The 24,638-nt window shown below is 44.2% G+C and overlaps 1 protein-coding gene across 2 annotated transcripts in view; it reads right to left on the bottom strand.

The window, feature by feature from the left end:
• Positions 1-15,533: 15,533 nt before the first annotated feature.
• Positions 15,534-24,638, bottom strand: part of ESR1 (estrogen receptor 1) — a 415,900-nt gene continuing 406,795 nt past the window's right edge. The window contains exon 9 of one of the 2 annotated variants that reach the window (XM_024996420.2): positions 15,534-20,141. In XM_024996420.2, the coding sequence (XP_024852188.1) occupies positions 19,907-20,141 (235 nt within the window). In that variant the 3' untranslated portion in view covers positions 15,534-19,906. 2 annotated transcript variants of the gene reach the window in all.

Below are 24,638 nucleotides of genomic sequence, written 5' to 3'. Positions count from 1 at the left end.
GGAAAGCTCACATGTCCTGGACACATATTCCCACATGACAGTAATGGCTGGAGTGACATGACCACTTCCTTTGAAGAACAAGAGGAGACAGTTATTACACTTGCGCAAATGGCCTGTGAGCCTCCCTCATTACCTGTACCAGCCTAACTCCCACAGTTATTTAGTTTACAAATCCTGCTCTACACTGGGAATTTAAACCCGACTGAGGCACTCAGAATTACCTGGAATTTCCTTCCATAGTTTTCATATTGTTCATAGCCTGAGTGCCTTCTTACCTAGGGGTTCAGAGGTTTTTTTTAGGCTTTCTGACTTCTGGGCTCACAGCAGACCTTCTAATGAAGTCTCTGGGGGGTCCAGCCTGGGAGCTGACAGAAGCCTGAGATGGTTTTTAATCCTGTGAAGTGAAAGTCGCTCAGTCGTGTCCAACTACTTGCGAACCCATGGACTATGCAGTCCTTGGGGTTCTCCAGGCCAGAATACTGGAGTGGGTAGCCGTGCCCTGCTCCAGGGGATCTTCCCAACCCAGGGATTAAACCCAGGCCTCCTGCATTGCAGGCAGATTCTTTACCAGCTGAGCTATGAAAGAAGCCCATTTTTTTGTTGTTGTTGGTGGTGGTTTTTTTTTAAAGTCCTACTAACTGTTGAAAAGCACTCCTCTATACCATCTTAGCTCCAACTTTTTGTTCTCTCTACTCATTCTTTCCTGCCTCACAAGACTCGGCTCACAAGCCACCTCCCTGTTGCCTTTGCAGATCACTGTTAGACTGACTTCCCTGGACTGAACTTACCTCCCATGGTGTACTCCTGCTCTATATTGTCAAGTTATTCCTTCTTTCCTGCTTAGGGAACAGATCAGAGGTGAGATGTTCTTTTCTGAAGAAGACACACACCTGTGTGTCACGATTTCTGTCTTTCTGCTTCTGGGAAGGCTGTGAGCAGTGGTGGACACTGGAGTTGAAGGATGCTCTGTGCCCTCATCTGAGGTGGTTCCTCTTCAGTTGGGCTCTTCCCTCACTTCCCAGTCACCCCGGCTCCGGGTACCTGGAGGCCCTGGGCTGGTTTCTAGAGCAGTCTGGGCTTTGAAGAGACATGTGTCGCCAGCTATGGAAATCACCACACAAGGACGCATCAGTCATGGTGGAGGCCAGCCCAAGCCTTCAGAGTCACTTCTCCACATGGCAGTTAACTGACTTAACTACTCATTCCCCATCACCGAAGGGTCAGATACTAAATGTGGCTGGGAAAGTGATGTAGTTTGACTAAGACAAGTCTTCAAGTCCCATTTCTGCCTTTCTAAAACCCCTGTGAAACACTGAATGGAAGGCATCATGAGCATTTCTATTAAATATTTTCAAGACTTAGAGGAAAGGACATTGGAAAAGGACAGAAGTGGGAATCCCCTGTGAAAGTAAACTTTAAAACCATGAAGTGCTGTCTTCCCCCAGACGGCAACATGACCCGTCTAGCAAGGACCAAGCCAGCCACAGGTAAGACTAGGATTTCTGTCTAGAGCTCACGCGGTCTCCATGCCTAATGAAGGAGAGGACACAGGGTACCATTTGGAGCATCCTCGCCTGTCCCAGCAGCTTCCCTGGCAGCAGAGAGAGAGATGGTCACCAAAGGCTTTGTGGATGAGAAAGGGGCTTTGGAAGAATATTAAGGGACTAAAAGGACACTGTTGGCTGTTAAAGAGGCTCTGACTTCCAGAGTAGGGATTGTCCAGAGCCCTGCTGTGGCCCAGAGGCAGGGAGTCGTGTCCCCCCACCCAAGTGGTGAGTGAGGAAGGGCCTGGTGAAGAGATGAAGGGTAGGATTAATATCTTGGTAATGAAGTTTGCACAAATGGAAAATGTTAGAAAAACTGAGGGAAGAGAAAACCCATAAACCTAGGATGAAGAGGAGGAAAAATAAAGAGTTAGAAAGTAAAAGTAGTGACTCACTGAAAGGTTTTTGTGGAAACTGTGCCCAGGGAGCAGGAATGTTGCCTCCTGGAAATGGGGCGGCTCAGCTCCCCTTGTTTTTGTAAGAACTGAGAAGAGATGCCTTCAGAAGTCTTGGATGGGCAGTTCAGCAAGCTGAGGGCCGAGATTTACTGTCAAAAGACAGGTGGGGGCAGACAGATTTATAGCCTGTGCCCTAGGGCCAAATATTAAGAAATTAGAGCTACAAAACTTTATTGGCAAGCCACTTAAGAGATCATAAAGCAAAGAAAGGTGGAGGGAATAGATTTATGAGAGCCGATAGAAAAGACTAGAAAAGCAGGGTCTCTAGCTGCTCTGGATAGACCAGAGAGCAGTCCCAATAGCTGGGTTCCCTGCCCCCGCCCACCAGTCCACCATCACCAAATATGCCCCTAGGGAGTTAGACAGAAATAAAACTTTCTCAGAAGATATGCTGAATAGAACCCCAAATCCCCAGGCATAGCAACACACACTCACATCACAAGTATGTATTAAATGCCCGGTGTGGGTGGCAAAGATGCTTCAAACTCTTCCGGAGTCAAGTTGCAGCTGAGCCCTCATCCCTTCCTGTTTCATTACCCATTAAAATGCCATCCCTGGGCCTTTGACATACAAGAGCATCTGTATTTTCCTCCACTGATTCTGTCCTGAAATTTGGGATAAAGGATAAATGAGGACACTAGAAGGGAACCAAACAGAAGCAATCTCTAATTTGGAAGAGAAAAGGGAAATTAAGTCTGGTTCGGTCTGTCTTCAGGTTCTGGCATACAGTTTCCTCTCCTCTGTCATCTCTGTCTCCTGGGTGATGTTATAGAGCGGTATTTTTTGAAAGAGTCCATGGACGTGGAGGCAGCATGGTTTGCAAGCACACAGAGGCAATTTTCGGCTTAGTCCGATGCAGCACCAAGATGTTAATTTGGGTGGCGAGAGAAGGTGCTTCACCCAGCGTGGCCATTTCAATTTTAGATTTAATAATATATTGTGATAATTGTGACCGATTGTTGTACTTCAAGTAACCCAGAGATGATGAAACCTAAAAGGAATGACTTTTATTCTTCAGTTTCTGGCTACTCACTGACCTGCCCCTCAGAGTTTTAAAATATCCACCAGAAATCTATTTGGGACTATCACAGAGGGGCATAAACTCACGGAGAACCCTCCTCATTCAGATGAGCAAGTGAAGGAACTGGGAACATTGGTGGGGGCACTTCTGGGAGCCTGTTCTCTGCAGGGCAGCTGAAGGCTTCTCAGACAGAGGGGGAGTTCTATCTCCTATTGGGTAGAAGGTGGGAAGCAGAGGAATTCACTTGAACTCTGTTGTCAGGCAGGAGCATCTTGGAATGCTAAGAAAGTTGGAAAGTTGAAAATTGGCTAATGAAAAACAGGGCGATATGCCGTAACACAGGCCAAACAACGAGGAACATTTAATCTGGGGAACCAAGGATGCCAGTGGGACTTGGACATAATCTTTCTAAAATATGGTCATAGTAAAAGGACTCAGATGCAATTTTGTTTTCTCTTTTTTACCTGTTACCTAATACAGAAGCAGGATCATAATAGAATGTAGAAGGCCCAGTTGTATCAGGAGAAGAAAGTCCTGGGTCAGCTGCACAGATGCCTGCATCTGATGCCATAGGTGGTCTAGAAGAAATCCGAATCTCCCAGAGGAATCCTCACATCAGGGCCTCACAGATGCATGTTCCCAGCCCAAGCTTACATCCTGCTGGACACATTCTTGAGGCAGTGAGTGGTTGGACACAGAAAGTGAAGCTGCCAAACAGCTGCCGACACCGAGGACAGGTCCAGACCGTTACCCCAACCCCAAACCACTGGGCACAGCACACTCCCACCCCTGATTGCCATGCCTCCTTGTGGGGTTTACAGGTTGACCAGAAACAGTAGGGATGCATCATGCTATAAGCAGTCTGTCCAGGCCAGTGGTGTTTCCAGTGTGGTCCAGGTCAGCAAGACTTCCCTGTAGCTCAAATGGTAAAGAATCTGCCTGCAATGCAGGAGACCTGGGTTCAATCCCTGGGTCAGGAAGATCCCTGGAGAAGAGAATGGCAACTCACTCCAGTGTTCTTGCCAGGAGAATCCCATGGACAGAGAAGCCTGGTGGGCTACAATCCGTGGGGTTACAAAGAGTCGGACACGACTGACTGTTAAATGCCAGATCAGCAGCATCAGAGTCACCTGGAAACTTCTGCCCACTGTTGACTCTAGAGCTGGGCTTCCAAGCCACCACTGCCCTGGATTTCCTTGTCTTGGGACCCTTTAACTCTCGCCAGCTGCCACAACACCACGCTATGTAAACAACCTCTCCCACTGACTTGTAATGTCAACTTCATCCAATAATAGGTTTCTGTATAAAACTGGATTTTTTAATTCTGGACTCTGTCTTGTGATCTTGATCTACTTTTCCATTGCAGTCTTAATTATATTAGCAGTATGTAGTTAATTGTATTAGCAGCATATAGTTATATTCAGAGCAGTATATAGTATAACTGAATGTAGTAATAATGTATATATGCAACTATATTAAATATAAGATATATAATAATATTAATAATGATATAATAGTATAAATATTAATTCATTATTAAGTATAGTAGAATATACTAGTTTGTTATAAGTTTTAATACATCTTAGAATACATCCCATTTCTGTCTCTTTTTTATATGTATCTATTTTAAAGGCTGTTTTAAAAGAGCAACTATTTGAATGACAAAAGATTCTTTTGTTTTCCAAAGGAAAGTTTACTCTCTCCCTCTTAATCATCTCCCAGCTTGATGTGACTTTTCTATGTCTTTTGATTTTCTCATTCAAACAGCATACACATATGTTTTTTAAAACTGTCAGAGAGTGTTTTGCCTATGTTCTCCTCTAGGAGTTTTATAGTTTCTGGTCTTACGTTTAGATCTTTAAACCATTTTGAGTTGACCCACCTCCCAGAATATTGGAAATAAAAGCAAAAATAAACAAATGGGACCTAATTAACCTTAAAAGCTTCTGCACATCAAAGGAAACTATTAGCAAGGTGAAAAGACAGCCTTCAGAATGGGAGAAAATAATAGCAAATGAAGCAACTGACAAACAACTAATCTCAAAAATATACTAGCAACTCCTACAGCTCAACTCCAGAAAAATAAATGACCCAATCAAAAAATGGGCCAAAGAACTAAATAGACATTTCTCCAAAGAAGACATACAGAGGGCTAACAAACACATGAAAAGATGCTCAACGTCACTCATTATCAGAGAAATGCAAATCAAAACCACTATGAGGTACCATTTCACACCAGTCAGAATGGCTGCAATCCAAAAGTCTATAAATAATAAATGCTGGAGAGGGTGTGGAGAAAAGGGAACCCTCTTACACTGTTGGTGGGAATGCAAACTAGTACAGCCACTATGGAGAACAGTGTGGAGATTCCTTAAAAAACTGGAAATAGAACTGCCTTATGATCCAGCAATCCCACTGCTGGGCATACACACTGAGGAAACCAGAAGGGAAAGAGACACGTGTACCCCAATGTTCATTGCAGCACTGTTTATAATAGCCAGGACATGGAAGCAACCTAGATGCCCATCAGCAGATGAATGGATAAGAAAGCAGTGGTACATATACACAATGGAGTATTACTCAGCCATTAAAAAGAAAACATTTGAATCAGTTCTAATGAGGTGGATGAAACTGGAGCCTATTATACAGAATGAAGTAAGCCAGAAGGAAAAACACCAATACAGTATACTAACGCATATATATGGAATTTAGAAAGATGCTAACAATAACCCTGTGTACGAGACAGCAAAAGAGACACTGATGTATAGAACAGTCTTATGGACTCTGTGGGACAGGGAGAGGGTGGGAAGATTTGGGAGAATGGCATTGAAACATGTAAAATATCATGTATGAAACGAGATGCCAGTCCAGGTTCGATGCACAATACTGGATGCTTGGGGCTAGTGCACTGGGACGACCCAGAGGGATGGTATGGGGAGGGAGGAGGGAGGAGAGTTCAGGAGGGGGAACACATGTATACCTGTGGCGGATTCATTTTGATATTTGGCAAAACTAATACAATTATGTAAAGTTTAAAAATAAAATTAAAAAAAACTGGATCTATTTTTATTGTTCTGTGACTTGCATTTTTCATTTACCAATATTCCACAGACATATCAATACATATGTATCTATTTTCTCTGCACTGGACCTCTCAGAGTCTTTTTTTTCAACTGTTGTTTCCTTTCAGATTTTTGCTGTTTAACAATGCTGCGGTAATCATGCTTGCAGGTATATGCATCCTCTCTTTTGTATAATGCTGCTTTTATTTCCCCAAGATGTACTGTTCAAGGTGGAATTACTGAATCAAAAAGGTATGTATATTCTAAACTTTAATAAATTTTAATAAATTCTGCCAGATTATGTTCTGCAAAGTGGTAATGATTTTCAATCCCACCCAAATTAGAGAAGAGGACCCTTTTTAGAGATCCTCTCTAAATCTAGAGCGGTGTCTTCCAAATTATGGGAATTCACTCCAAATTATTAATGTTCAGAATCTGTTCAATTCAGTTCAGTTCAGTCACTCAGTCATGTCCGACTCTTTGAGACCCCATGAATTGCAGCACGCCAGGCCTCCCTGTCCATCACCAACTCCCGGAGTTCACTCAAACTCATGTCTGTCGAGTCGGTGATGCCATCCAGCCATCTCATCCTCTGTCGTCCCCTTCTTCGCCTGCCCCCAATTCCTCCCAGCATCAGAGTCTTTTCCAATGAGTCAACTCTTCGCATGAGGTGGCCAAAGTACTGGAGTTTCAGCTTTAGCATCATTCCTTCCAAAGAACACCCAGGACTGATCTCCTTTAGAATTAACTGGTTGGATCTCCTTGGAGTCCAAGGGACTCTCAACAGTCTTCTCCAACACCACAGTTCAAAAGCATCAATTCTTGTACACTATACTTTTTGAGGGAACTTTTACAATGTAGAACCCCAGGCATCACCCCAAACCAGTTAAATCATGGGTCTCCAGCTATCAGTGTCTGTCTGAAGCTCTCTGGGTGATTCCCTTGTGTAAACAAGTTCTGAAGATCTGGACTAGATGTTATCCGTTTTCTAAAATATTGCATGATTGAGGCAGCATTAGCTCTTTTCTTCTTTATTATTATTTCACTCTTCTTTTTTGGCAGTGCCCTGTGGCATGTGCAATCTTAGTTCTCCAACCAGGGACTGAACCCATGTTCCCTGTCTTGGTAATTCGAAGTCTTAACCATGGGATTGCCAGGGAAGTCTCAGCTTGCTGTTTGTAAAGTGTGCATTTTCATGACCAGGTTGTATGACCGACCATTGTTCCAGTTTATTCTCTGTTTCTCTGCTGCTTTTTTTAAAAAACTTTTTAATACTATTTCCAAGGAACTCTTTGCATATTAGAAAATTAGCCCTGTAATTCATATCATTTATACGTACAGTTCCTTCAGTCACACAGGAAGTATCAATTTTTATGTCATCAAATCTGACATGTTCTTCTTCCTTCCAAGATTCTGGCTATTGTATATTAAGATGGCCTTTTCCACTGTGAGATTATGCAGATTTTTGCATGTATTCTCTAAAAGTAGGTCTCTAATCTATCTGGAATTATTTTTGTAGTTGCTGTGAAGCAAAGAACCACTTTGTTATTTTCCAGATAAATAGATAATTGTCCCAGTGCCGGTCAGGAACAAGAACTAGTCTATTATCACTAGTTTTTAGCAACTAAACGTCAGTCAGCATGGGGTTTGTTGAATAAATTATAGCGCATACATAAAGTGTTGACTATAATGTAACTACTTTTTTCAATCAGATCAATCTATATTTGTTAGGGAAGATGTCTAAGCATTTATTATTATTTTTTAAATTTGTATTTATTTATTTTCGGCTGCACTGGGCCTTTGTGGGGCTTTCTGCAGTTGCGGAACAGGGCCTGCTTTCCAGTTGCGGTATGAAGCTTCTCACTGAGGTGGATTCTTTTGTTGCAGAGCACGGGCTCTAGGGCACGTGGGCTTCGGTAGCTACAGTGGGTGGGCTTAGATGCTTCCAGACATGTGGGACCTTTCCGGACCAGGGATTGAATCTGTGTTCTCTACATTGGCAGGCATATTCTTATCCTTTGGACCACCATGGAAGTCTTGTCATATATTCTTAAATTAAAAAAAAAAAAAAAAAAAGATATAGAATGGTTTCTTTAATATCCCCATTGAAAAATTTTTTTTAATTTTATATTTGAGTATATTTGATTAACAATGTTGTATAAGTTTCAGGTATACAGCAAACTGATTCAGTTATACATACACAGGTATCTATTCTTTTTCAAATTATTTTCCCAGTTAGGTTGTTACAGAATATTGAGTTCCCTGTTCTGTATAGTATATTCTTGTTGGTTGTCTATTTTAAATATAGCAGTGTGTACTCATCAGTCCCAAACTCCCAATCTAATCCCTACCCGCCCTTAACCCCTGAGGAGGGTGGTGCATAAATTCACTCTGTAAGTCTACAAGTCTATTTCTGTTTTGTAAATAAGTTCATTTGTATCATTCAGTTTTTCGATTCCACATACAAGCAATATCATATGATATTTGTCTTTTTCAGACTTACTTCACTTAGTATAATATCCAGGTCCTTCCATGTTACTACAGATGAACATGCCCCTACTTTAGTAGAAAGAGAACTGATAATTTTTAAAGGCAAGGGAAAAGTTTAGAAAGTTATATATAAAATTCAAAACTTAACATTGTGAATAGAGTCTTAGGGGAAGAAACAATTTTCAGCACATTATTTAACTTGTGACAAAGAGCGTGATTTGTTTTTGAGATTCAAAATTGCTGCACTAATAATAATTTTAAAAGACAAGAAAAAGATAATTCTGTTCTTTCATGATGAGACATTGATTTGCTTTTTAATTAAATTTTTTTTGATACGCCCAAAATAAATTGTGACAGGTCATGTATCAAAAGCGGCAGAATCTTAATGGTTGACTCCACTCCAGGTGGTCATCCTGGATTTATTCTTGGTTCCAGGACTCATGAGCAGAGGTGGTGCAAGCCCCTGATTTGAGATGAGGAGGCTCCCAGACCAGGAGACTTGCTGAATCCTCGGAGAAGAGCCTTCTCGGGAGAGATGTCCTCCAAATGGTACTCTTGTTCAGGACAAACCTCCACTTCCTAAATTTACTCCACCTGCAGAAGTCACCTTGCTTGCAGGTGAATCCATCTGGGGCAGCCTGATCACAGAAGGAATGGAGGCGGAAGCCCCGGAAGTCACAGGCAGCGTCTACCAGCGCAGGTGCCACGGATTCACCCTGCTCTCCTTGTTCCTTGCAATCTGCTCCTACTCTCCTGACAGATTCTGCCACTGAAAACCAGGTTTGAGTGAAGCTCAGCCCCTCGTCTTCTTCCCCCACCCCCATTGAGTCTGTGATCGGAATAAGAAATTGATAATAAAACACAAACCCCTTCCTAGAAAGGGTCTACCTGTAGCAGAGACTCCAGAGCCAAAATACCTGGGCTCAACCCACAGTTCAGCAGTTTCCTAGCCCTGTAACCTGAGGAAGTTACTTAACCTTTCTGTTCCTTAGTTTCTTCCTCTGTAAGATGGGATAATAATAGTACCCACTGCCTGGGGTTTGTTACGACGATTATCTACAGCAATGTAAGGGCTGCACACTGCAAGGCAAGTACTAAGGAACGATAATGCTGGACAGTTCATTGTTGTTTATTCCAGCTTCTAATTGATTTCAGAAATGGTTTTTGAGAAGAGCTTTCCATATTTTCTTCCCACACTCATTTTTAACCTTTTTTGGAAGGAGAAGGACTCTCAGGAACTTGAAAGCCCTGCTGATACCCGGGAATCAATAAGCAGGAAGATGAGCATCTCCTGGGTTTGCATTTCTGAGCTATCATCCCCACCCCTTCTGCCTCGCCAGGTGTAGTTCCCTCAGGACCTCACCTCCCCAGACTCTTGCCATCTTCCTAGCTGGATGGGGGTGAGGGGACCTGGACCCTGAAGATGCCTGACAAAGGTCACAACCTATAGACCAAGGCAAACTGGTTGGCCGCTTACAGGTTGTGGCCTGTTTTTGTAGACCCTTGACCTAAGAATGGGGGTCCATTTTTTTAACTTTTTTTTTTTTTGACCACACCACAAGTTCCCTGTGTTAGTTGCTTGAAGAGAGATCAAACCTATGCCCCCTGTATTGGAAGGGCGGAGTCTTAACCATTGGAGCACTAGGGAAGTCCTGGGTTTCATATTTTTTAAGGGTTGTAAAATGAAAAAAGACACATGAAAACTTTGCCAGCCTCATTAAGTAAGACACTTACTCTCTGGCTCTTTACAAAAAGAGTTTTGTTCCTTGAGACAAACCGTTGTGGTGGAGTTGTCAGTGAGAGGGCGGCACTAAAGCGCCACCCAGAGATTTTCAGACTCCTTCTCCTGACATGACTTCTCTGAAGGACGTCAACTCAGCTCAGCACTAGATCCCTCCCCTCAGTCTGGCTGCCCCTGGGGAATTCTGCTGAAACCACTTCCGTGGCAGCCATGAAGAAATCTTTCGTTTTCTCCCTCAAAATTTTTTTTGTTGGATTTTGTGGGGGGTGAGGTGGGGCCAGCGCTTTCATGTTCGTCTTTGGAATGAAAATGGCATCTTTGTTTCATGAGTAATAGGCACAGAGGGTTCTGCAAATCCTTTGGCCTCTCAGAAATTGCATGTTCAAAGTCCTAGTTGGGGCGCCTGCCAGGTCAACGGTCCTCACTGTTCCCTCAGCTGTGGGTGCCGACGTGAGAAATTGAGGCTTCAGGCCCCTCTGCAGAGCTTGTTTCTCAGGGCTGGGTACTTCCCGTTGGCAGAGAGAGTGCATACGTGGCTTCCCAGAGCTCAGCAGGGATGAAGTATGGGAAGTATGGTACCAGGATGGTGACATAGTTTAACAGGTGATAAACTTTGTGTGTTCAGCGTTTTTAGCTCCTCTTTATTGGCTCATTGAGCTCCTGGCATCGTTTCCCTGGGGACTGTACCAAGCAGTGTCTTCTTTTGATGGTCCTTGTGTTACCCAGAGGTCTATACTGCCCTGGAAACTGTTGTGAACTTGTGTCTCCAAGGTCACAGAGAGGTTGGGGCGGGGGGTCAGGGAATAAAGAGACTCACCTTTCAGAACACTTTATCTGAAACCGGACTCAGGATGTTTGTAAGGCTATTTCTTTTATCTTTCTGCCTCTAAGCAATCATAGAAAATAAATGGGGAGATCTCCATATAGCTTTAAACTCTGATACAGGCTCCCCTTCACTTTTTTAAACCAAGGCCAAGGCCAAGACTCAGCAGCTTTTCCCATAGGACTAAGCCTGGATTCACCTGCCTTTTCAGGGTCCAGGTCTTTATACTTCATGAACTCTGGTTCTGTGATCCTTGGCTAGAAGCAGTTGGTACCTGCTTCTACACTGCTAAGTACTGAAAACCGGTTTCTCTATCTGAACCTCCTGTGTTTTCATAAACTTGCTTTTCCTTACATACCGTTTTTTGTTTGGTTCGTTTTTTGCATTCTTTGGCTTGTAAGGATTGTTAAGGATTGTTTCTGAATATTTAATAATAAATTCAAAGATGAATGAATGGGTCATTAGCTCTAGATTTTAGTCCCATCTTCGTGAAGCATCTAGCAGCCCCAGGTTGGCACCTTCAGCCCTTCCCTTGTTTTGAACAAAGTGGCACCTTAGCCTGGTTGAGCCGCGGAGACCCACCTGCACCTGGTGTCCTCAAGGGCCTGGGAGGGCCCGCAGAGCAGCTCCCAGAGGCCACGGCATGATGCCCCCGATGACCATGTTGTCCCCTTGTCCCACCCTTCTCCCCTCCAGCCTGTGGTCTTGGGGCCCTGGGAGTTGACACATGGGTTTTCTGGTTGTAAATCTGGGAATACTCAGGAATCTAAGCCTGAATTCCTGCAGCCCATAAAATGTTTACCAGCTCACAAAGCTTTCATGGGCCTTCCCCACACTCATTGACTTCTCCGCAAGAAGGCATCTGCTGACAGGTTGTAGAGCTGCCTAGGGGCCTCTCGGAGAGTTGAGTCTGGAAGGCGCTCAGAACGCTGTCTGCCCTGGGGCCTTCTGGGAGACTGGCTCTCGACCAAGGGTCCAGAGCCAGCTGGCAGCTTTGGAGTCCCTTTGGAGTCCCTTCCTCCGCTCCTCTGGCCCCTTGAGGACATCCCACCCTGACTGAAAATCACTTTTTAAAATGTTTACTCTCAGTGTTTCCCTGCTCCAGTTTTTTTTTTGTTGTTGTTCTTTGTTCATTTTGTTTCCGTTCTTCTCCCCCCTCAATTTCATCTAGTTGGGATGAAAGCGCCTATTTTTGTCAGTTCTATGCAGAAACCAAGTGCCTAGCCCAGAGCCTGTGATCCCATTCCCAGGCTGTGAGCTAGAAGCTGCTCTGGGGACAGGAGAAGGGGATGAGCCTGGCCCAGGTACCGTCACCCTGAAACAGGGTTTGCTGCCAGTGAGGGTGCCTCTGCCTCCAACTTCAACGTCTCGGGTCATCAGCTAGATAGAGCCTTTCCTGGTGCCAAGGGACAGAGGAACATCACTCTTCAGCTCACCGGCAGAAAACGGGGGCAGGAAGGGTACCTGGATGACCTCAGAGACCAGGAACACTCACACTGAGTTCCGGGGGCATGAGCAGAAGAAATGATTGTCACACTGTCCTACTCAAGGGCCACCTATTAGTCGGAGAGGAGGACATGTCTTGCCAGAACTCGAAGGACAGGACATGAAGCATCCTGTCCAAAGTGCCATATTGCTAAGAGTCACATTTGCCTTAAAATTCCATGGGAATTTTTCTTTCTATTCATCAGATACAGAATAAGCAATGGAGGCCAGGAGGCAGTGGAATGATATAGTCAACATACTGGAAACAAAACTGATGACCAGGAATTCTACATTCAGAAAAATCATCTTTCAAATATGAAGGTGAAATAAATACATTGCCAGACAGTGAATTCATTACTAGTAGACTTGCCCTAGAAGAAATACTCTTAAGAATTCCTTCAGGCTGAGAAAAAATGATACCAGACATGTGACTCAAATCTGCGGGAAGAAATGAAGAGTGCTGAAAATGGTGAATATGTGGATTAATATTTTAAAAAGTGCTCAGTCATGTCTGACTCTTGCAATCCCATGAACTGTAGCCTACCAGGCTCCTCTATCCATGGGATTCTCCAGGCAAGAATACTGGAGTGGGTTGCTATTTCCTCCTCCAGGGGAACTTCCCGACCCAAAAATTGAACCCAGGTCTCCCACACTGCAGACAGATGCTTTACCAACTTAGCTACACGGGAAGCCCTTGGATTAATATTAGAAAGCCTATAAATATATATATTTTCTCATTTTTGTCTTAGCTTCTTTAAAAGATATAAAGTTGTACAAGCCAATAAATACAACATTACTGGGTTTATAATATCTAGATACATATGACAATAATAATATGAAGAAGGGAGAGAATGGAGCTACAGTATGTTGAAGCAAAGATTTTCATTTTATCAAATTTAAGTTAGTATTAATCTAAAATAGACTGTGAAAAGTTACAATGCATGCTATAAAAGCAACCACTAAGAAAATAACTTTAGAACAGTAAAAAAAAAAAAATCAACAGATAAATATAAATGATACCCTAACGATATTTATTTCACCAAAACAAAGGAAGGGCCAGTAAGGAGGAACAGAGCAATGAAAAAGACAGGAGACATAGTCAAAGCAATAACAAAGTGGTAAATGTAAATCTAAACCTGTCAATGGTCCCACTAAATGTAAACGCTCACAGAGCATAATAACAGTTACATAATTACGCCTAACATGTATTGAGAGCTTACTATGGGCAGGTCCTATACCAACACTTGAGACATTTCTCTCTTTTGATCTTCATAATAGCCCTGTCCTGAAGATTCACTGCAAGGACTGATGTTGAAGCCGAAGCTCCAATACTTCAGCCACCTGATGTGAAGAACGGACTCATTAGAAAAGACCCTGATGCTGGGAAAGATTGAAAGCAGGAGGGGAAGGGGATGACAGATGAGATGGTTGGATGGCATCACCAGCTTGATGGACATGAGTTTGAGCAAGCTCCGGGAGTTGATGATGGACAGAGAAGCCTTGTGTGCTGCAGTCCATGGGGTCGCAAAGAGTTGGACACAACTGAGCGACTGAACTGAACTGAATAGCCCTGTAGAATGGGTATTGTTCTTATTTATATTTTAGATATAAGGAAGCCAATGAAAATCAGGATTGAAGAACTTGCCCAGGGATGACAGAACACAAGCTTTTTGGAATCCAAATGACAAACAATGTGAAAAATTATACTCATCCTAATAAAGAGGTGAGCGCAGACACGCAGTTGGAGAAGATTCAGGAAAGGGGGAAGAAGCAATGCCAGCTGCTATCCTTTAGTGTTCTCTGTGAATTAACCCATGTAGTCTTCTCAGCAACACTTCCAGGCAAGTGGTACTATTGTCCGTCTTTACAGATGAAGAAGCTGAGGCACGGGGAAATTACCTTGCCCAAGTTGGCATCATAAATAGTAGAGCAAGGTTTCCAATGGACTAACCCAGCTGCAGACCCCGTGTGCATATCTCCCCAGTTCACCAGTTAAATCACAGAAACAATGGGGAAAAGAGAACATGCAGGTAGCTCTTCAAAGGGAAGAGAGTCCTGAAATGGAAACCAGAGGTGGGATGGGGTTGGGGTGAACCAGTCCTCTGCTTTGGGTGCATGATGGGGGCGAGGCTTCTGAACAATTATGTAAGTTTCAGATGCATTCACGCAGTGCTCAGTCACATCCAACTCTGTAGCCCCACGGATTGTAGCCCACCAGGCTCCTCTGTCCATGGGATTCTCCAGGCAAAAATACTGGAATGGGCTGCCATCTCCTTCTCCAGGGGATCTTCCCTACCCAGAGATCAAACCTGTAGCAGGCAAGTTCTCTACCACTAGCGCCACATGGGAACCCCCTCATAACTACTCTGAAGCCTTCTACTTCCCCACATGGAAGGGGTTGGGATTAGGCCTTAGAAAATAACTACCAGTTTTAAAAATTAATTTATTTATTTTAATTGGAGGCTAATTACTTTACAATATTGTAGTGGGTTTTGCCATACATTGACATGAATCAGCCATGGGTGTACATGTGTCAACATAGTTAAGAAAAAAAAGAACTACTATTTTCATGAGCATCTCATATAATCTTCACAATTGTCTGTGAATTAGGTGTTACTGTTATCACTTTGCTGATGAGGAAGCAGAGGCTCTGAAAATTCATGACCAATGGTCATAAAACTTGTATGTGCCGGAGCCAAGAAGTGCGGCCAGGTCTGCCTGACTCCAAGGACCACACGTTCCCTTCTGTGCCTGGGGTGGGAGGTCAGTGGGGGTTGGAGGGGAGCCTGGCATCAGACTGATCACCTGAATTCACTGCACTCTGATGATGCATGTCACCACTCTGATCTTGGGCAGCCAGCGCTAAACCACCAGCAAGAAGGGGGCTGACACAAAAACAAACAAAAGGCTTTCATTTAATTCTTTATTTGAACATCAAATAGGTAGAGAAAATTGTTTAAGGTGCTTGAGCATCCCACTGGATTCATTTTTTTTTAAGGTGCAAAAGAGGTTTACAAGTGTGTTTCATTAAACAAAGCGAAGCTGCAACAAAACAGAATCACATCAATAATAGTATGCATCGGCGTATTAATCCATCAAACACAATTTGGCATTTGAGCTTTTCCCCGAAAAAACAAGAGCTCTACACTGAAAAATACGTAGTGCACAAAAAGCGCTGTTTATAAACCGTGAGAGAACATAAACTGGCATAATGTCACTTATTAATTCAAGTCTCTATGACCAATGACCTCTCTGTGAATGCAAAGGGGTCTGTGCCTCAGGCACCTGTTCATGGGGCTGTATGTGGTTTCCAGGGTACACAGCTCTGTAAAAACACACTGAAGATGGGTTTGAAACATGGCAGCATTTACACATTTTAAAAGTTCAGGCACATTTGGATGCAAAAAAAAAAAAAAAAGAATAGAAATTTTTCTTGAATCTCTGAAAGACAGTGCAAACTTGAAGTGCCATAATAGAGGCAGCAGTTACTTAGAAAACAATTTTCAGTGACTTAGAAGGAGGCCACATTCACTTTAATCCAAATGGAAAGGAACTGCAGTTAAAAACAGAGAAATAACACTAATGAAAAGGTGGATGTGTGGGACGGCACTTAAAGTCATTTGCTCCAGTTGACAGTAAGTTTTCAGGGAGTTCACCCAGGAACTGTGCAGTGTCATCTGGGTCATCATCCCAAGACTTGAACCCAAGAGAATCACGGTTATCTCAGAAGCTACATATGACTCTACATGTGTTTCTAACAACTAGTTTCCGGAAGCAAATCTGCCTGTGAATATCAGACGTTAACTATGGTCCTAGTGATGACTCCCAGTACCCACAGTCCATCTCAGAGGTGGGGAGTGTGACTAGGAAGGGATTTGGGATTAGTTTCATGTAGGGATAGTCTAAACCAGTGGCCTAAACCAATAGCCATTTCAGCGTATAAAGATTTTAAAGCAAGAATATTGTAATGGGATCAGAAGTTGGATTATCAGTTAGCCCCTTATTTGTTCAGCCCTCAAAAGGCATGGGCTATGGCATGGTTAAACATAGTTGCAAGGTTAATAGGGAAATTGAATCAATGACTACACTTCCTCAAGGGCTGGGTTTTGCAACCTACCTAGGGTCTTCTCTTTGGATGAACTAACCTCTCTGATGGTTGCGTGACAGCATTACAGAATCATTACTGCAAGCCTGGAGCTAGGCAATGGCTAAAAGAAACACAGACCACTAGCTATTTCTTGGACTGTACTGCACATGCCTCTAGTTCTGCCCCGGAAATCAAGCTGCCGTTATAGGATCAGCTGTCACATACAGCTAGTTATTCGTGGTTAACAGAACACAAGTGAAATACTGAGTCCTGGTGCATGCCCCAAGTGCCAGTGCTGATCTGCCTCAGAATGCTTTCAGGACTCTTATCACGATATTTTTCATTCTTAAAATGCCCAAACCCATTTCCCCACTCTATTCTAACCCATCCACTCCCTCTCTGACCATGTCTTTCAAACTTTAAACTGTATCAGAGTAGGGGGGAAAAATACAGCATATTCCCTACATCCGAGTAACATCAGCTGCAAAGTATCAGCTCTCCATTAGTGGCACTTCATATAAGAACAAGAGATTTCTAAAATTACTTGAAACTCCCAGGCTAACATACCAACCATCTGGTGCTCTCTGCCCATTTCAAATGTAATAGTGTCTTTACATGAATACAAACATCTTATGTGAATAATGTAAAACCCTCCGCTGGATTATTGTTTGGATTTAGCTGGTATTACATCATCTAGAATCCTAGATTTTTTTTGTTTGTTTTTATTTTTTTAAAAGAAAATCTAAGTATAAACATTAAAAAGAACCCACTGACCCATTAGCTACTGTCCAAAAATATTACTACTTATATTTTGGTAAAGCAAAATTAGCTGCCCTGAATAATTTTCCTTTTCAGGCATAATCTCTGCTACATATGATTGTCTATCATTCAATATCCAACAATAGGCATCTGGATTAGTGCTATTTCATCTACTGTGGATATAAAAGTTGATATGAAAATGTGATCATCATTTAAATGAATAATCACCAGGCCTTAGGCATCAATGACTACATGACAAGGTAGTAATACAAAAAAAGTAAACATATTTTTTGTTGGCTTTGAATGTGTTAACCCAGTCAAATTAAATCCAAAACAGAATCACTACATTCAGTTGTCTGATAAACAAGCATTGCAATTTCAAAAAAATATATATTATACTATATAAGGTGCTTCTTAAACAAAAACAACAAAAGAATTATGTTCTAAACATTCTTACTGCAGACACATAAAATCGGCCCCAAATTTAGATGCACTTGTGAAAAAACTTTTTTTTTGGCCTTCCCAGGTTCCCGGCCCTTTGGTGATCACTTACTGGGTAATCAGATGAGTGAAATCCACTTTTGAAACAGGCATCCCAAGAGAAGCCCTAGAAGCTTGGCTGGGTTTGTTGACTAACCCATTGCCTATCAACAGGGTTTCGAGTTACAGACTATGTGGTCACCAGAGGAAACCAAACTTTCTTTATAGCTGAGAAGGGGAACTAATTCATAATTGCTTTAGAGAAGCAAAGACCCAGGGAAGTCTGCCCTGTGATTGGAGTGAGCTTTTCTTGTTTAGCCTATAGGTCCAATGGATTCCTTTGGCCCAATTCTAGTCTTTCTCTCTTGGCTTAGGAAGTTCAATGAAATAGAGTCTGGAGAAGTTTTGTTCCCCTCCCCCAACCCTCGAGGCTAAACCCTGATTTTTGCATGAGCTGCATACAACCAAGGGCAGGTGTGGTCTGACCAGGCCCCAGGCAGCCTGAGTTCAGAAAGCTCCAATCCTGACCCTCCTCCCCCAGGGAGCACTTGCCACCAACCAGGGTCACTGGGAGCACCGAAGGGAGGAGGAGGAGGACAGCCCTCCATGGACCCCAGGGCAGCCCCGTACTACACTGTGGGGTCAGCCTGTAGCACTCCTAAGTGGCTGCAGCCTGTGGCAGGGCCACCCTGAGCCTCACAGTTTTATCCAGTTTCTGCCCTGTTTACCTCTTTGGTCTCTAGCCCCTACGAGAATCATGCACGTTTACTATTAAGCCCAGTGCCCCGGGGCTAAACGTGTTACCAGAGTGCCTGCTCCTTTGCCCTTGGTCGCAGCCTGAAAGTGAAAGTGAAGTCGCTCAGTCGTGTCTGACTCTTTGCGACCCCATGGTCTGTGGCCTACCAGGCTCCTCAGTCTATGGGATTTTCCAGGCCGGATTTTCGCAGCCTAGGCACTAGGAATTCACCTTGAAAGCGACACACCAGAAGAGCCACGTAGAGCGCCCTCTGCTGGTAGGAGTGAGATCACACTAGAACAGGTCCTGAAGCCCATTTACTGCAAGTCCTGGGGTTGGAGGGGGGTGGGGAGGTGGGGGGGAAGCAGGGGGAGGTGAGGCTTTCTTTTATAAAATGAAAATGAAAACAAAAGACAAGTATCTATCTAAACTGGTGGATGTGGAGCTTATTTAACTGGGATCAACTTTGCTGCTTTCCATGGATCCATGGGAAGCCAGAATTAATTGGAACCCATGACGTATATATATTTAGTGCTCTCCATGGTAAAGCATTTAGCAAATTTGAAGGTGCAGTGTACTAAGCTGACAAAGTCTTGACAATTAGGGGCCTGCCTTCCCTGTGTGCATCTTGTATTCCTATAGGGGAAGTGGGTGGACAATCACTGAATATTCTGCTACAGCTATACAACAGAGCAAAAGCTTTAATAAAATGATATGGACCTATAGGAATACAAGAGGACATTATAATGAACCCTGGGCCTCGCTTTCTCCAAGTCAGCAATTAAAGGAGCCACTTTCAGTTCTTTCCTGTGGCTGATGCTCAGATCCATTAAAAAGTGCTTCACGTTCACGGAGGTGAAATGTCCACTCTCCAGGCCCGGGTCACAAATAGCTAAAGTGCACAGTCATCTGAACCCAGCTGGGAGACCGAGCTCAGTCATGAAGCGCTAGGTGAATCCTCGTGCTGAGTAAGGTAGCAAAGGCAGAGAGAGAGAGAGAACGGTAACAAAGAAATGAGCCCTGGAATCCCTTTGGCTGTTCCCAAAACAAGGCGTGCCACGTAGAACTGAGTGAGCGAATGAATGGCCATCCACATCAGAAAGCCCGTGGTGGGTGCATGCCAAGAGTGTGTGCAGGGGCAGAATTCGGCTAGAGTGATGCATGATGTGGGTAAAGTGCAACAGGGATTCTCAGAACCTTGGCGGGGAGCGGGGGAACTCTCAGACTGTGCTGGGGAAATTCTCTGCCTCCCCAGTGATGTAATATGTTTGCAAGGAATGCGATGAAGTGCAGCCAGTGGGGGCCAGCTGGCTCTGATTCACGTCCTCTGGAGGTGCGCTCCCAAAGTTGGCTGGGGCGTGCAGGCGGTGGGCATCCAGCATCTCCAGCAGCAGGTCGTAGAGAGGCACCACGTTCTTGCACTTCATGCTGTATAGATGCTCCATGCCTTTGTTGCTGCAGGAGGGGAGACACAGACAGGACCGCTCAGATCAGCCTCAGGCTCAGGACGGCTGAAACGCTGAGGAAGGGCAACTAAGAAAAGCCCAGGACACTGATATGCCAACCTTTCTTCCTGCTTCAAGAGCCAGTTTAGGGTTCACTACACAGGTGGCTTTCTCTCCTCTATCACCGCTACATCTAAAAGGAGAAGCTGTGTTTGTTGTTGTCATTTAGTCGCTAAGTCGTGTGACTCTTTGCAACCCCATGGACTGTAGCTTGCCAGGCTCCTCTGTCCATGGGATTTCTCAGGCAAGAATACTTGTTGCCTGAGACAAGTGGGTTGCCAGCCACCAAGCAGGAAAAAGGGTTTTTTAATGGGGGCGGGGTGGGCGCACATCGCTTGGCATGTGGGATCTTAGTACCCCGACCAGAGATTAAACCCAGGCCCCCTGCATTGGAACCATGGAGTCTTAAACACTAAGACTGCCAAGAAGGTCCAGGAAGGAACTTCTCAAATACGCAAAACAGTTCAAGAAATTCCCTTGCTCACAACTGTCCAGCTGCTTCTCATTTAACTCAGAATAAAATCTAAATTTCTGGCTGTGCTGTGCAAGGCTCGACTGACATGCCTTCCACCCACCTCTCAGACTTTGTCCCTCCTCCCTAACCCATACCTTGAGCCAGCCAAGTTTTCATGCTGCCCCTTAAAGGCACCAAGTTCTTTATGCTTAGACTCAGGGTACCTGCACTGGTTCTTCCCCGCCCCCGCCTGGAGGCACTTCTCCCAGATCTCTGGGTGTCACCCGTTCTGAGAGACCTGCCAAGACCCCAAGGGCAGGGGGCTCAAGGCCCTGCGGCTTTAGCCATCCTCTTTCAACCTCACTCCGTTTACCTGCCAGCGTGCATATCAACCTGAAACCCTTCTATGTATGTATTTATGAACATATGTATTTTTATTCTTTTTAAAACACCTTTACTTGTCTGCCTTGGGTCTTAGTTGCGGCATGCAGATCTTTGGTTCTGGTGTGCAGACTCTCTAGTTGTGGCACACGGGCTCAGTAGCTTCGCGGCATGAGGGATCTTAGTTCCCTGACTGGGATTCGAACCCTTGTCCCCTGCACTGCAAGGCAGATTCTTAACCACTGGACCACCAGGGAAGTCCCTGTATTTTAATTCTTGTTCCCTAAGCACAAGCACAGACACACAAGCACATACACACGCAGACCTAACACACACCGTGCAAGTTCCATGAGGGGTAGCAGTTTGTCCACCCTGTTAGGCCTAGGACAGTGGCAAGAACACGGTAGATCCTCGGAAAATACGGGATAGACAGGGAAATGCAGGCAAATGGCATTTCTCCTTTGACCACTCTCCCCTACTGTCCTGCTCCACCAGCCACACTTCTGCCTGTCTCCTCCACCACACCACCAGCAGGAGAAAAAAAAAAAAAAAAACCCCAAACACTATTATCTAGCTTGAAATTTCTTTGAAAAGAATCATGTATCGTAAGTAGGCAGACCAAGAGCCTCCTAAAAATTACTTGCATTTTCAGTCAGGGGAAAGTCAACCCTTCTTGGAGACGTGCCATGAAAACAATCAGGCTTCAGAGCAATTCGGGCCGTATAACAGCCACCAAAATTACATTTTTTAAGTGGGGTTCTGTGGGTTTGTTTTTTTTTTTTTTCTGGTTTGTTTGTTTTAATTTAAAATGCTGTTAAAGTTAAATGCCCCTGGATCTGACACTGTCTTTCTCTTGCAACCCGATGAATCACATTTACCGTGAGATGAAATCTGGTGTTAAATGCTCTGCATGACAGCATATGGTCGGGGCCAAGCTTAACACAACAGAGTTCTGTAATTTAGATTGGCTGTAATGAGGCACCACAATATTGTTGTCAGTGTTGGTGTGTGTGTGTGTGTGTGTGTGTGTGTGTGTGTGTGTGAGAGAGAGAGAGAGAGAGAGGGAGTCTGCAAGCCAGCTCAAAGCTTGCAACAGAACAGCAACTTCTCTTCAGCCCTTCACACAATTCAAACAGAAACTCCCACTGCCATTGCACTTGGCCACCTGTTGCCAGTAAAACTAGCAAGGCTTGTATATTCAGTGCAAATACACTTTGGTATTAACTAATGAGGCTTCCTGATGCTGACAAGCAGTTAATAGATCTGAAAATTCAGCAATTCCAACCACCACCACCAACAAAAAAATCCTTCATCTGTGATACACAGTTTCTCCATCGAATTCCTAGCTCAGAGTAAAGCTAATATATTTTCTTCAAGGGGAAGGCTACTTTCTCAGCCAGGAAATTTGGTAGAGGCTTATGTTATTCTGATCCATCCCCCTCTCCCCTCTGTGTAATATTCACCAAAAGAAATGAACGGGAAAGGACTGAAAATGTATACTCCAAATGCAGTATTCTCGGGGACCCCTGGGAACACAGACTGCAGTCACTTTGACAAGTGAGAGCCATCATTTTTGAATTTCAAATTCACGGGGAAAACCTCACGTAATTTGTCTGTTCCTTCATGAGTGACAACTCCTTCACTCAGTAATGAAGTTATGTGCATATACTGCATCTAAGACTTCATACATGGCACTGAGTGGGTTACAACAAAAGAAAGATACATTTATTTTCTCAAGAAGTGAACAACTTGTGGAGTTAGCTCCAGAAAAGGAGCCACCTGGGACTCTGATGGGATGAACTTCTCGCCACCTGACTCACAGTTTTTCAAGGTTTGAAGACCCCTTAAAAAATTCATCTCTTTCCAGACACTGAGAAATAGAATCTCTTTTTCATTCCTGGAAGCCTGAAGTAAGCCCAAGGTCATAGGGACGTCATCATGCAGGTGTATCATCACTTTATTGTTGTGGTCTTTCTGGAGTAAAGAATCTAATACTTTCTTCATCTGTTCCCTGAGGGATAAGTTCTGCTCAAGGGAACAGTACCCACTAAGTCCCTGGCCAGCCATTTAGAATAGAAACAAGGCCATTTTCGCCTTGTGGTGCAGAAAGCCTCTATTTCCTCTGCTATCAACCTTCCTTATCTCCTATAGAAAATATTTATTGAATAGTTACTCCGTGCCAAGCCCCATGCTTCGGGGTACTGGGTCCACAGAGTAAGCAAAACAGGTTGTGAGAACTGTCTCACAGAGTTTACATTTGTAGTCTAATGGTACTGAAAGATAATAAAATGGGCAATAACAATCTGGAAGAACAGGCTGTAAATCCCATCTACATGTTAAGGGTCAGGAGATGCTTCCTGCAGGGAATCGTATCTAAGCTACGATAGGCTAGCTTACTGTCCAGGAAGATTCACTCTCTGTGCCCTGTGTTCATGATCCTTGACTTTGGGTGTTATTCTATGACTTGCTCGCCCAATGGGATGTTCGTGGACATGGACTGAACTAAAAGATTAAAATGTGCTTCACCAAACTGACTCGCCCTCTGGTGCCTCTGCCATGAGTATGAGAAGAACATGTCCCAGCTCTCCTGTTGGTACAAGGAGGACAAAAGGCACTCGGGTTAGTCACCCAGCTGACCTTCAGGCCTGCAGCTTGGTGCAGAGCCTCCAGCTGTGCCCAGCTTCCATCACCTGACCTTCAGGTGTGTGAGTCCAGAGGAAGTAAAACAGCTGTGCAGCCAACCCGCAGCCTGCAGCACCTCCCCGTTGACTCAGAGAACAGCTGATCAGAGCCAGAGCCTAGACTCCCAGGAAGTCCTACAAGTAAGGCTACAATATAAGAGGGGCTTCCCAGGCGGCTCAGTGGTAAAGAATCTGCCTGCCAAGAAGGAGTCTTAGGTTTCATCCCTGGGCCAGGAAGATCTCCTAGAGAAGGCAATGGCACCCCAGTCCAGTATTCTTGCCTGGGAAATCCCATGGACTGAGGAGCCTGGTAGGCTGCAGTCCATGGGGTCGCTAAGAGTCGGACACAACTGAGTGACTTCACTTTCACTTTCATGCATTGGAGAAGGAAATGGCAACCCACTCCAGTATTCTTGCCTGGGAAATCTCATGGACAGAGGAGGCTGGTGGGCTACAGTCCCTGGAGTTGCAAAGAGTTGGAGACGACTTAACAACTAAAGAATAGTAGCAGCAGCAGCAGAGGATAAGAAGTAATGGAAGCAAAATAAATGGATTTATATTTTCATCTAAAAGCAATGGGAAGCCATTTCAAGGCTTTAAGTAGGAAAACAGTGCGATCAGATTTGGTATCAGAATGATCACACTGGCTCTACCGTGGAGAGTTGATCAGAAAGGCTGTTAACGGATCTGAAATTAAATCTGGAGAGATAGGTTAGGCAGCTGGGACAGACATCTAGGAGGAAATGATGGGGGCTCGGACTTGGATCATGGCAAAGGGGGCGACAAAAATGGTTTGAGAGGGCTAGAAGAGTCGAGGTTGACCATCCATGAGGGTTTGGACCCAGAGTGTCTCATTTAGAATTTACACCTGTAAGTAAGAAGAGTGTGACACAGGAGCTGTAACAGATGTGCCCAGTGCCTTCTGAGGACA

Source organism: Bos taurus, chromosome 9 (genome assembly GCF_002263795.3).
Source record: "Bos taurus isolate L1 Dominette 01449 registration number 42190680 breed Hereford chromosome 9, ARS-UCD2.0, whole genome shotgun sequence".
In the NCBI taxonomy this organism is placed as follows: Eukaryota; Metazoa; Chordata; class Mammalia; order Artiodactyla; family Bovidae; genus Bos; species Bos taurus.
This window is presented reverse-complemented; position numbering and strand designations above follow the sequence as displayed.